The sequence below is a fragment of the Narcine bancroftii genome, chromosome 6 (assembly GCF_036971445.1).
Source record: "Narcine bancroftii isolate sNarBan1 chromosome 6, sNarBan1.hap1, whole genome shotgun sequence".
In the NCBI taxonomy this organism is placed as follows: domain Eukaryota; kingdom Metazoa; phylum Chordata; class Chondrichthyes; order Torpediniformes; family Narcinidae; genus Narcine; species Narcine bancroftii.
The window spans coordinates 89,977,947-89,992,046 of NC_091474.1; the positions used below are offsets into that span (position 1 = coordinate 89,977,947).

At 43.9% G+C, this 14,100-nt stretch overlaps 1 protein-coding gene across 1 annotated transcript in view; it reads left to right on the top strand.

The window, feature by feature from the left end:
- Positions 1–14,100, top strand: part of LOC138736329 (FERM and PDZ domain-containing protein 2-like) — a 182,829-nt gene that overhangs the window by 99,565 nt on the left and 69,164 nt on the right. The window contains 5 exon segments of the mRNA XM_069885659.1: positions 23–100; positions 2,259–2,433; positions 6,523–6,673; positions 10,887–11,025; positions 13,620–13,772. Coding sequence (XP_069741760.1) covers positions 23–100; positions 2,259–2,433; positions 6,523–6,673; positions 10,887–11,025; positions 13,620–13,772 — 696 coding nt within the window.

Sequence of the window (14,100 nt, forward strand, 5' to 3'; positions counted from 1 at the left end):
TTCTGTTTTCTGTTGCCTCCAGCAGCAGTATTTGGGACCAGAGTTCATTCGGATGGCTGGGGTCGCTGTGGTGCCATTGGACCTGCCTGGCTCCATCGTGGTGAGGAATCTGGTCTCCTATATGACCACTTAACGTCTGTAAATTATGTTAATGAACAGGAATGCAGTACGGTGAAGCGGTAGCTTGGTATCACAGCTGACAGAAGGAATCCCCCCCCCCCCACATTGCTGCTCTGCAAAGGAGCTTGTGACTCCCTTATCTAGTTTCCACTTACAGAGGCCTTGGTGTTGAGCGGACATGGTCTGGAAAGCAAATAGTCTCAATCAGTCATTCTCAAAGGGAAACCATGTACACTCTTCTCCCCACCCCCCACCTTCTGGGGGCCACAGCACATTTAAGGGAGTCCATGGAGAGAAATTTTCTTTAGTGCATTGGCAGCCTGATTCACATGGAAGATTACAGCCCACAATGTTGTGCTGACCGATGTAAACCTATATCACAATCATCTAATTTTTCCCTCTCTCAGATCCAAACTCTCTATTTTCTTTGCATCCATGTGTCTATCTAAGAGTTTTTTTGTCTGTCCCTGTCATACCAACCTCCACCACTGCCTCTAGCAATGCACATCTCGTGATATGTCAGTAAGACTCAGGTACCCAGTCTGACATCCACTTGGACTTTTCCCATCTTGTGTATGCTTGCATGTACTGGGGTGCTATATCCATGCCTAGTATGAATTTGTATGTAAAGAATTTCAATACAAACATTAGCCTTAGGATCCCTTAAAGCAGTGGCTCTCAACCTTTTTCTTTCCACTCACATACCACCTGAAGTAATCCCTATGCCATAAGTGCTCTGTGATTGGTAAGGAATTGCTTCAGGTGGTAGGTGAGTGGGAAGGGAAGGTTGTGAACCACTGCTCTAGACCCAATTGTACAATATTTTGCTTGACAAAAATTGTCATTGGCCCATTTCCTTTGGAGTTAGGAAAACGTGCACATAACAATTAAGTATAATTTTAAAAAGTGGTTTTCTTTCTACCCACGTCCCACCTGAAGCAATCCCTTACTAATCACAGAGCACCGATGGCACAGGGATTACTTCAGGTGGGATGTGAGTGGAAAGAAAAAGGCTGAGAACCACTGCTTTAAAGTTTCACATGAGCTCCCACCCATGCCAGAATACGTAGCACTCACTATCTAAATGAGGAATGTATAAGGCCGGGCCCGGCACAGTGGAAGGCCAGGGATGCCAAATATGCTGGAGATACACAGGGAATGGAATCGGAAGCCAAACATACTTGAGGAACTCATTGGGTGAAGCATCATAAGAATGGTTGGTGTTCCTCAGTCTTGATAAAGGGCTTCAGCTCAAGATGTCGACCATTCTGTTCCTCCCACTGATGCTGTTTTGGCTGCTGAGATCCCAGCACCGTGTGGTTGCCTTTACAATCCTATCTCCTTGCGTGGCCACTTTCAGGAAGCTCTGAACTTGGTTGTTTAACCCCCCCCCCTCCCCTCCCGATCCCTCTGCACATGCACCAGCGACCGGGGTTCGAATGCGATGCCATCTGAAAAGAGTTTGTATGGTCTCCCCGTGTCTGTGTGGGCTTCCTCCAGGTGTCCTAGTTTCCTCCCACCATTCAAAATGTGCTGGTGCTTCTAGGTCAGTTGGGTGCACTTTGAAATGTAGGCCCAAAGGGCCCATGCTGTATGTCTAAATAAAAAATGTTAGCACAACTTGCCTTCTCTGCATTCTGAGCTGGAGAATTCCACAGGTTTGTAACCCTTTGAGCAAAGGTTTTGCTCCTTCTCTCCATCTTTAATGTCTTCTAAAACCTGAGGCCAGACCTATTGCTCTTCAAACCCTAACTAGGAGAAACACCTTTCGGCATCCCTGAGAGAATTTAATTTGTTTCATTAAAATCTCTCATTTGATCACTCCTGATACAGTAGTCCTGGTATCCCAGGAATCAGTCTTGTGAACATTTCCACCACCCTCACTCAATAGAAAATATAACTTTCTTGGGGTCAGGAGACCAAAATTGGAATTAATATAGTGGTTGCCGTCTCACCAAGGCTCGGTTTCTTTGTTGACATCCTTGCTCCTGTACTCAGAGCCTCTTGCCATTTGCCTTGCTAACTGTGGTGTGTCTCACTCTTGATGATCTACGTGTTCTGTGTCTCTCTGCATCCTGTTTCATGGCGATTTTGATGCGATCAGTCCTAAGTCAAGTGATCGAGTTTTTTCCTTGCAGACCAAGAAAGGGAAGGTGCATCTGTCACAGCGAGAGCTCAATGTCATCACACCGAATGGACAATGTTTGCAAGTCAAATGTGATGTGAAGTCGAGAAGCAGTGATGTATTTGACATGGTTGTAGCGTACACCAACCTCGTGGAGCATTTCTATTTTGGCCTTGCTTATCTGAAAGGTACGTTTTTCGAATGTGTCTTTGCCTTAATTTTTCATTGGTTCTGCAGCATTTAAATCAGCCATTCTCAATTTTATTTCAGCTATGACCCCACCTTCCCAGGGCTCTGTTCAGTGTTTATGGGCCCCCTTTCCATGTTTTGGTTTCTTCTGTACTTCTCTCCTACCGACCACACAAAAAAAATATTATGTCAGGTCCCCACCCAGGGTGACCGTAGAGCCCATGTTGAGAACGGCTGGCTTAAATGGACAATTCAGCTGCTTTATTGCTTGATTTAACTATCTTTGTAAGGCATATTTTCCAAAGTTCTATTGACCACACTGGAATTTAGTCAGAAAGTTAGAAGTTGAAGTTTATTTTTATTGTGGATCTAGGAAAACACATCCCAGCCTAGATCATGGGCATTGAAATGAGTTTCATACCAATATTACAGTTGAATGGATTACGAGGGGGTCCAATCATCCTCCACTTCCCAGCCCCCTACCAATTCCCGTCTCTAAACAGCTTCTGATCTCTGCAGAGTTGGAAGAGGCCTCAGTTTTCTCTCTCCCAGCAAGTAGTGAATCTGTGGAATTCTCTGCCCAACAGTGGAGGCTGCCTCATCAAAGATGTTTAATTTTTATATGGTGGGCAAATTAAAGGTTGGGGAGAATAGGCAGGTAAGTGGAGTGGAGCACATGGCCAGATCAACTATGATCTTATTGAATGGTGGAACAGGCTCAATGGGCCAGATGGCTGAATTTTGCTCCAATTTCTTATTTTTAAGGTTTGGATCTCATTACTATCGATGGAAAAAAGTATATTTGGCCAATAGTTAGACAATCATGTGGCTATTTTTTTGTGTGAAGGACAACATTGGAGGTGTTGACTAATCTCAACCGGGAGTGTCCATGATCCTTCCTATAAGAGCTTAGAACCTGGAACCATGAAACAGTGCAGCATTGAAACAGGCCCTTCTAGTCCGTAATATCTTATTTTACCTAGTCCCAGTGACCTGCATCAAGTCTATAACCCTGAATATTCCTTCTATTCATGTACCTGTCCAAATTCTTTTAAATGTTAAAATTTCGCCCACATTTAAACTGGATTCAACATTAGCAATACAGGAAAAGCCAGAGAGTGGTGGTGGGTGATTGCTTCTCAGACTAGTGGTGTGCTTCAGGGGATCAGAGCTGGGACCATTAGTGTTTGTCATCCATATCAATGATCTGGATGATAATGTGGTAAATTATATAAGAAAGTTTGCAGATTGCAGAAAGATTGGAGGCTTTGTGGACAGCGAGGAGGGCTTTCAATGCTTGCAGAGGGATCTGGACCAGCTGGAAAATTGGGCTGAAAGTAGTAGATGGAATTTAATGCAGACAAGTGTAAGGTGTTGGAAGGACAAACTGTGGAAGGACGTACATGGTAAATGATCGGGCACCGAGGAGCGCAGTAGAACAGAGGGATCTGGGAATACGGTACATAATTCCCTGAAAGTGGTGTCAAAGGTAGATAAGGTTGTGAAGAGAGCTTTTGGCACAATGGCCTTCATAAATTGAGTGTAGGAGTTGGGATGTTACATTAAAGTTGTATCTTATTCTGTAAAGTGTACAATATATTGGCAGAATGAATGTGCATTGAGCACTCAATGTTAGCTACTGAGGACTGGATTTGACAGCAGTTAATATTGGCCATAACGCTACAACCTGATGACCCATGACCATTTATATCAAAATATAGATCCGATTAATCACAGCAAAGGCCAACTTAGTTAGAATTTTGACAGCATATTCACATAATAAGGGAATTTTATACTTTAGTTATTTCTTCAATTAACATCCAGTTTTGTAAACTGTATGGGGAAAAAATTAGGGATTTTTGCTTATAATCAAATATGATCCAACTTGTAAAAGTAAATTAAGGTTTAATATCCAACTCTCATGCTCACCAGAGAGACAGTTGGTGGGACAATAGGCAGGAGGGCCCAGCACTCTGTAAGCTAATAACGTTGGATTAAATGAACTGAATATCTTTACTCTTCCTGATGAACAGCTGTTACCCATGTTCATACTCAAATAGATCTTGGCAGTGACCTTTCTCAATCAGGCTTTTTGAGACACTTCTTAACTACATTCTAAAGCTTGGTAATTTTTTTTGCTAAAGTTTGGCGTGACTCCAGTAGGAAAATTAAATTACATGGGTGGCAGGAGACATCTGGGAAAGCACAACAGCTCAGATGGACGAGCATTGTTGGAACTGTACTGCAAGTGTTGAAGGTTCAAAGGTAATGAAAGTCTCACACACATACATGCACACACACAAATATGTGCACTCTCGCACGCACTTATAGTCATACATGCTCACTCACTCGCACGCTCACTCTCTCGCTCACATGCTCACCCACACTCATGCTCACACGGTCTTTCTCACTCATGCTCACTCACACACACACTCACTCATATACACACACAGACCCTCTCACCCTCTTACATTCTCATTACTAATATAGAGCATTGTGTAACTGCAACACGAGCTCACTGGAAGACATTGCAACACTGGCTTTCTTAATTTTCTGACCCTTCAATGCCCCAATCTTCACTGTTTACTTCCCTCCTCCTCTGCAGCTAGTAAACTAGACTGGTGTCCTGTTTCATCTCAAACAGGTTAACGCACTTCATTCATGTGCCTTATTCATGTGCCGCAAACACAGAGATAACACTGCAGCAAAGCTACAAGGGGTTATTAAACTGTTTATAACTTGCTGTGATTTGACAATAATTCAGAGCCACATTCTGGGGAATGTGTAAACTCTTCAGTTCCTGCTTTAGGTCAATTTTTAGATGTGGCAGTGGTTTCTTTAAGTGCTCATCACTGTTCCCACCTATCGCATCCCTCTTCCTCCGTGACCCCAACCTCCAGACACAGAATTTTAGCTGAACTCAAATACCAGCAAAAGTGGACAAACCTTCGTTGACTGCAGTTTTAGATCATGCGCTCAAAGCAGTTAGTCTTAAACTCAGAATCTTCAAGCTGAGAGGAAATAAATCCAGTAAAAGGAGTCAGGATAGCATCAAGATTACTGGAGAGCATGTGCACTTCTGGTCACCAGACTAACGGGAGAATGTGATTGCTTTAGAGCATGGATGTTCAATAAGAATGTTGCTTGGGATGTCAAAGTGCAGTCAAACTTCAGATATATTGTTGAAGTGCATACATAACACCACATACAACCCTGAGTTTCTTTTTTCCTGCGGGCCAGGCAGAATTGAGGAGAGAGGGAACAAGCTGAGCTTGCTTTCCTCACTTGATTGCCATTGACCTGTTTTCTGTATATTTCAAATGTTTTCAATAATTATAATAATGAGAATTATAATGGGAATCTGTCATCTAGATTTTACTAATGCATCCTAATCCCTTCTCACAAGGGTGAGAGGGGAAAGATTTAAAAGGGATTGAGAGGCAGTTTTCACACACTGGGAGATGGGTATATGGAACAAGTTGCACGACAAAGTGGTAGAGGCTGGTACAATTGTAATATATTTAAAAGACAGTTGGACAGGTCAAAAGATAGAAAAGGTTTAGACCAGTAGTTTTCTTTCCACTCACATACCACCTTAAGCAATCCCTATACCATTGGTCCTCTGTGATCTGTAAGTGATTGTTTGAGGTGGTATGTGAGTGGGGGGAGAAAAGATTGGGAACCATTGCTCCAGACCCAATTGTTTCTGAATTATTTTGCTTGAGAAAAATTGTCATTGGCCCATTTCCTTTGAAGTTAGGAAACCGTACACATAATGAGTCAATCAGGTACGATTAAAACAGTGGTTTTCAAACTTTTTCTTTCCACTCACATACTACCTTACTAATCACAGAGCACCTATGGCATAGGGATTGCTTAAAGTGGTATGTGAGTGGAAAGAGAAAGGTTGAAAACCACTGGTTTAGAGGAATATGAGCCAAACATAGAAAAATAGGACTTGCTTCTGTCAGCTTGAACACGTTGGATTGAAAGGCCTGTTCTGTGAAACTCTACGACTCCAATTACAGGGAATACAATCGGCCCATTTGGTTCTAATCTGTGACACCTTGTTCCTGTTTGTGTTACAGAGAAGGAATTTTTCTTTCTCGACCCTTTTACCAAGTTACACAAGGTAGCACCGAGTGGTTGGAAGGATCAGCCCAAGAGAAAAACAGCAATTGTCAACTTTACATTGTTCCTCAGGATCAAGTTCTTTGTCGACAACTTCAGTATAATTCAGTGAGTGATGAACAAACATTCCATCACCAACTACAGGGTCTTTGTACTTTCATTGATTTCCAGCATTCAATATGCAGCACTGTTCTTTGTCACCTTGACCCACAGAGTTTAGTCGGTGCAAGAAGCACAAAGACTAGAGGGATTTCATTGCTGTTGTTTTCTGTCGTGTCCTTTCTACACGGTGGGACAGTGTTGAGTCGAGCTGCTGGCTCAAAGCTCCAGCGGTCATGAAATTTAAAAAAATTATAGCACGGTAACAGGTCCTTTCAGCCCACTAACCATCCCACCCAATTAACTGACAACCCCGGTACGTTTTTGAAAGGTGGGGGGAAGCTTGAGAGGAAACTCACACGGACACGGGGAGAACGTACAAATTCATTACATATAGGGCTGGAATCAAAGCACTGGCGCTGTAATAGCATTGTGTTAACTGTGCTGCATCTGTTCAACCCTGACCCTGGGTGCTCTCTTTGTGGTGTTTTCACAGTCTCATGGTTTTCCTGGACATACTACTTTTCTCCTATATCTCAAAGATGTATTGATAATGAACTAATTGTCCCACATATTGGTGTACAAATTCACCAAAATTATTACTTGCTATAGTCAAACAGGTACTTCTGTTTAAAAAAGGCTATAAGAGTGCACATTAAGTTACCCCACTACCGAATGTAATGTAGGCGGACCCCTATTCACAACCTATGCAACTTACGACTATCCATACATACAACCAAAATAAAGCTGTATAAATTTTAAAAAATAAAGAAAAAAAAATGTAAATATAAAAAGTACATGTTAAGTCCTGGGGATCCAGGGGCTGTTTATTTTGATGGACCAACATGGTGGCGGCCACAGGCCAGGAGGGCATAGAGACTCAGCTGCCGCCGAATGTGTTCTATTTTCAGGGTACAAAGGTGGTGGTGGGGGATGTGAGCACAGGCCAGGTGCTGCCGGTGGTGGACAACAGGTCATTCCAGTGCCAGGTGAGCTGGGCTGTGGACGAAGTGCCGCGGCTCCAGTTTAAGAACGTGTCAGCCCGGAGTAACAAGTCCAACTTGTGTCTATTTTGAGATCCGACCGGTCAGTCAGAACGGAACTCGGATGTATGTTGGGGACCATCTGTAATAAATTTAAGGACAGACAGATAAATAAATAGTCGCTGTTAATGTAAGAAAAAGTCCTTTAAGATGATGGTGTCTCCTCTTGGCAGCAACTCACACAGATGTATTCAGTAAATGGGAGGTCAGAGCCCATGATCGACCTCGATGTCTTTGCCATCTTATGCAACCTTCTACGTTCCTGGGTACTTAAATTATCAAACCAGGCTGTGATGTACTTCCCACAGTACATCTGTGGAAGTTTGGTAGTCTATTTGATGACATGCCATTACCTCCTCAGACCTCTTGGAGAGTAGGGGTGGTGATGAGCCTTCTTTATGGTTGCCTTGATGCGCTGGCTCCATGAGATGTCCTCCAATATGTGGATTACCAGGAACTTGAAAGAATCGACCATCCCCACCTCCATCCCATTAATGCAGTTGGATGTTTGGTCCCTTGACCTCCCTTTTCCAAAATCCACAATAAGCTCCTTGCCCTTGGTGATGTTGAGAACAAGGTGGTTTTTCTGATGACACCCAACCAGGTTCTCAATCTCCACCCTGTATTCTGACTCATCATTTCCTGTATTTCCACCAACGATGATGGTGTCATCGGTGAATTTATAGTTGCATTGGAGGCAAACTTAGCTACGCAGTCATGAGTGGAGAGGAAGTCAAGCAGGGGACCAAGTACTCAGCCTTGGGGTGCCCTTGTATTGATGGTCAACGAGGTGATGGTCTGCACTGATTGATGAGGAAGTCGAGGATCCAGGTGGTGAGCAGGATCCCAGATTCCTGATAAATTTTGTCCTTAGTTTGTAGAATCTGATGGGAATAGGGAGAGGTAGGGAGACCTGTCCTCTGGACCACCAAAGCCGTGCCAACCGTCAAACCTGTTTTCTCTCGTCCTATATTAATGTCAGTTTGTAACTGCTTCATATTCATTAACTTCTACCCCGGTCACAACCTTTCTCTCTGTTACCTTCATGAAGAAGGTTCAGAATCTTGAAAACCAGCACCTCCAGGTTCAGGAACAGTTTTCATCCAAAAACTATCAGGCTCTGGAACCTCCCTTCTAACCCTGACCAGAACTTACTCAGGGACCACAGAAAGACCTGCCTTCACTAACTGTAACTCAATCTATGCTTATCAATTTATCTCTGCCTGCACTGGGGTAATTTAATGCAGTTATTCCTTTTACCAGAAGTTCCTGATTGGCTCCAGCAGTAAGAAATTTGGTGCATTCATGCATTGTCATTGCGTGCATGACTGGAAACTCGTTACCTTTAACAGATTTCTCTTTGTGATCACTGTCCAGATCAGCTATTCTTCTCCTTTCTTTCAGCTCCAGCCCCCTTCTGACTTTGCTCAAAGTTGTTGGGCCCCTTTCGCTGTGAAGCGGTCAAGTTTTGGTTTCTTCCTTACTCTCTCCGACCGACTACGTAAAAAATGTCAGTTGAAAGGAAGATAGGGCTTTTAGTGAAATGTGGTGTGGCCCTAGGGTTGGGGGGGGTGGGGGAAGTGTCAGGATCCCATTGAGAATGACTGCTCTTGTGAATCGTGCGATTTGTGAGTGGAATGTGGTTGAGGCAATATCGAGGGTGATACCAGAATCATATGGCATATCAACTGACTTTTCAGATAAATCAGCAGTATAGAATGAACACAGTTGCACTTCAAAGGGTCAGTTTGAAGCTATAATGCAACATACTGGAGCCAGAAGTAAATCAGGAAAGACTGCAGACACCGTGGTTGAAGTAAAAACACAACACTGGAGAAAATTCAGCAGGTCATACAGTGCCCTTTCTATAAGCAAGATACACAGCCAATATTTCGAGCATGAGCCCTTCGTCAAGGTATGGACAAAATGTAGGCAGGTGTCTGAATAAAGTAGCATATTGGAGCCTCCTGGCCTGATACACCTGACTGGGTATGTGTGTAGAATTAGAATCTGCCAGCCAACTACATCGATATTCAAAAGCACTTCAATCTGTTTTGGGCAATTGGAATTTGAGCTAACAAGGTGGGCAAGTTTCCATTGACAAGTTTCCTTTTGTCGTTGTTAGCGCAGAGTGTGGAGAATGTGGGCAGGGCGGGACGATGGCTGTTGTGGCCTGAGAAACATATCGGTCACACATTGCTCTGCAACGTCCCACAACCAGAAATAGTAATAATAATGATTGAGGAATAAATATTGACCGGGACATCTTGAGGATCCCTGCATTGAAAGAATGACATGATCTCTCTCAGAGGACATATGACACATGGCACCTCTGACAAAGCATCACCCCTTGAGTTCGTTTTTGATGTTTGAGGCTCGGGTGAAAACTCACAACCTGAGGTGGGACAGCAAGTCAGCTACCGAGTGTTGCTCTGGCACCACCCAACCAGATTCGCAATTTCCATCCTCTACACTGGCATGTCACAATGGTGGTGTCGTCGGAGAATTTAAAGATAGCACTGGAGCTAAACAGCTACATCCGCAGACATGCCAGGATGGTTATGAACAAGTACAACGTACAACGGCTGCAGACGCTGTGATTGTAGTTTAAAAAAACCACCCAAATGCTGGAGGAACTCAACCAGTCTATTCAGCATCTATAGGAGACAAAGATACAATGCTGACATTTCAGGCCCGAGCGCTTTTCAAGGAAAGGCAGAAGCAGGATATATCAGCAAGTCTCAGAATTCAAACAATGGGGGAGGAATCCAGCCCAACAAAAGGTGTTAATTGGATGGGACTAGGCAAAATTTATCAAATTTGTGCGAAAGCAGACAAGGATTGGAGAGATGACGGGGGCGGGGGGGGGGCGGGGGAGCAGGGGGAAGAAAGGGGGTTGGGAGGTGTGACACACACAGTATGTTGTGCAGACACAACGTACATCATGAGTACAATGTACAAGCACACTGAACCAATGTACAGGCACAATGAAACTCTTACCAGCTGCAGCTTCATAACACTTAAGAAGAGAGAAAAGGAGGATAGCGTACAAGGAAGATTAAAAATAATAATAAATCTTCACATGTTTCTGGGTGTTTATAATAAATATTTCTTGTTCATAATGTGCCTCAAGGTATATATGATGCCAGAAATGTTATTACTATCTTTTTGCCTTCTAGGCACAGTCTCACTCGACATCAGTATTATCTGCAGCTGAGGAAAGACATTCTTGAAGAGCGCTTGTACTGCAGCGATGAGATGGCCCTCTTGCTGGGTTCCCTGGCTCTCCAGGCAGAGATTGGAGAGTACATTCCAGAGGTGAGTTGGTGGCGAGAAACCGCACGGAGGTTATCTTTAACCGGCACGTGACATGTGACGCGAGCTCCTGAATTCAATCCAGGCCGATGAAGATACCCACCAAATTGGGGCAAAGCCAGTCTGGTTCTCTAGGGGAGAAAATCTGCCGTCCTCCCCTTGTCTGACTGTTCACGTCTCCAAAGCGATGGATTCTGAACGGGCAAGAAAAACATTCAGTTCAGAAGCAATTAAGGACAGGCAAAATTTGCTGATCTTTACACAATTCTGAGAATAGAAATAAATTTGGTGAAGAGGAATGGGACCAAAACTATGAAATACACGTGTTATAACGATCTTCATTAAAGCTGCTTTTTGTTCTGCCTTGGTTGATAAAATTCCACTGACTGCTTCTTGTTGATCAAAGGAAAGGGTTCTGTCCAGAGAAACCACCAACACTCAGTGCTGGCTATAACTACTGAGACTGGGGTGGTACACAGAGCGATGGAGGTGTATTCATGAAAGGGAGCAGGGTATTTTTGGGCGGAACGTGCAGTTGTTCATGTGGGCTTCATCATTCTGCACAGAAACAGGCTTCTTGGTCCATTACACTCCTGATGCTATTTTTGCCCATCTGCATCCCCGTTTTCCCACAATAGGATGCATGCTCACCTCCTTAAGTGTCTGCCAGCATCTCCCAAAAGCTTGACGCCTGCCTTCCCGACGAGTGGCAGAAGCAGCAGCTGTGATGTAAGAGCATCATCCCCCTCACCACCCCGACCGAGTCTTACTTCCCAGGAAGGTATGCGATCCCATCTTGACTGACTCTACGTTGTTGCTGGGTAAAAATCTGACCCCAAGGACACTTTGGCAAAAGTGAACTTAAGCAGCGGAAAACTCTTATCCTCCCTACAGCACTGAGGATTATAAAAGACGTGGAACAAGATCAGCCTGTGCTTATTTAGTTCCATATACAAATTTCCTCACATCTCTCTGCATGAGTGTGACTGAATGGGTGACACTCCGTCACTCTCTAAAGATTCTCAACCAACTGCAGCAGAAGAGTGCAACTCATGGCACTATAACACCTCTAACCCCACCTCTGCTCCTCCACTTTCAAAAAAAGCTCTCCGGAAGAACAGATTGTGCAAACGGTGAATATCTCATTTGATATCCTGGTTCCGTTGACACCAGTTATTCCAAAGCTTACAGGAACTAGTGGAGCATTAAGGACAAAGTAATTATTTAACTCTATCATGTTTCCTCAAGTACTTTGGATTAAGCGGGTTAGGACTTTATTCCTCGGAGCGTAGAAGAACGAAGGGAGATTTGATAGAGGTTTACAAGATTATGAGTGGTATAGACAGAGTGGGTGTGAGTAGGCTTTTTCCGGTTAGATTGGGGGAGATAAGTACGAGTTTTAAGATGAAGGGGGAAAGGTTTAGGAGCAACATTAGGGGGAAGTTCTGGGTGGGAATGAGTGGTAAATGTGGGCTCACTCTTAAGGATAAACTGGATAGATACATCAATAGGAGAGGTCTGGAGGGTTAAGGATTGGCTGCAGGACTAACGGTACAAAGTTTTTGGCACAGACTGGAAGAGCCAAGTGCTGAAGAGTTCTATGGTTCTAATCAGTGCTTCAGGCCAGCCGTTCTCAATTGCTGGGGACCACAGCTCATTTGAGGAGGGCCATGGACTGAAATCATAAAATATTTTGGTTTTTTTTACTGAGTCAGTAGGAGAGAAGTACAGAATAAACTGCCTAAACTTGACTACTTCACAGGGAATGGGGCTCAACCTTTGAACAGAGTCCCATAGCCAAAAAAAACAGTTGAGAATGGCTGATCTCGGATCTGGTATCTTTTCTTAATGCTGTGTATGCACTGTCCCGGGTAACAAACTGGTTCTGTTTTTCCAGCAATACCTCCATGTACTGTAATGAATGGTATCAAAAGCACATGAGAGTAATTAGAAAGAAGGGTGACTGAAAGTGGAGAGAGAGTGAAAGAGATAGAGAATGAAAGGGGGAGAGAGAGAGAGAGAGAGAGACCGTGCATGAGGGGAAATTAGTTTTTCCATTCATAGGCACAAAGTTTTTGAATTGTTCATCTGGAGGCATGTACATGTGGTGGCCGTTCATAACCTGGACACATCCTGTAATAGGCTTTTGTTCAGGTTTCATTGTCAGAGTGAATCCAGTAGAGATTCATTGCTTAGATATTACATTGGACAAGCTGCTCTTACTGAATTTCTGACAAAATACCACCATGGCCCAAACCCTATGATTTAATTGGATAAAGTCGACTGACAGGACCATTTTATGCTTGGGATTGCCACAAAGTGGGTAATGATGAGTAGTTCGAGCAAACAATAAAGGGGCCTGGGTCTCTGTAATTCTGTGGAGGGTGGGCAAAGGATATGTTGGGACTCGCGCTTAAGGCAATGTTTAGAACGTGAGGCGACGGGGAAACTCCAGCAAGAGGAAAGGGCTTCTCAGTCTTCTGTGGTGACTCTGTGAGAATCCCAGAGAAATGGCATGACCAGTCCTCCTTCAAGTTATGTTCAAGGATGCATGATGGCCTGTGGCTGGTAACACCCACTGTGTTGTATTTGAAAAGGTGCATGGGAAGAACTACTATCAAGTGGAGCACTACATCCCTTCAAGTGTGTTGGGAAAGATGGCTTTGACTTGTGTAAAAGAGGAGCTTCCCCGACTTCACTCCACTTACTTTGACCTGACTGAGGAAGAGGCTGAGATGGAATATCTGAAGGTACAATAACTAGAAAATATTATTGCCACCTAGGTTTAATAACCAGCTAAACCCTAATGCTACCTTATCTATTCAAAGAGAACTCAATCCCTTCTCGAGTAATCCCATCATGTTAACAATGTTCTGTGCATTGGTGCAGTTACCACTCATGGTTAGCGCAAGCGCCAATGACCCGGGTTTGAAACCCGTGCAGTCTGTAAGGAGTTTGTACATTCTCCGTGTCTGCATGGGTTTCCCCCGGGTCCTCCGGTTTCCTCCCACGTACCAGGGGTTGTAGGTTAATTTGGGTGTAATTGGGTGACATGGGTTTAAATCAGCTTCTTCTGTG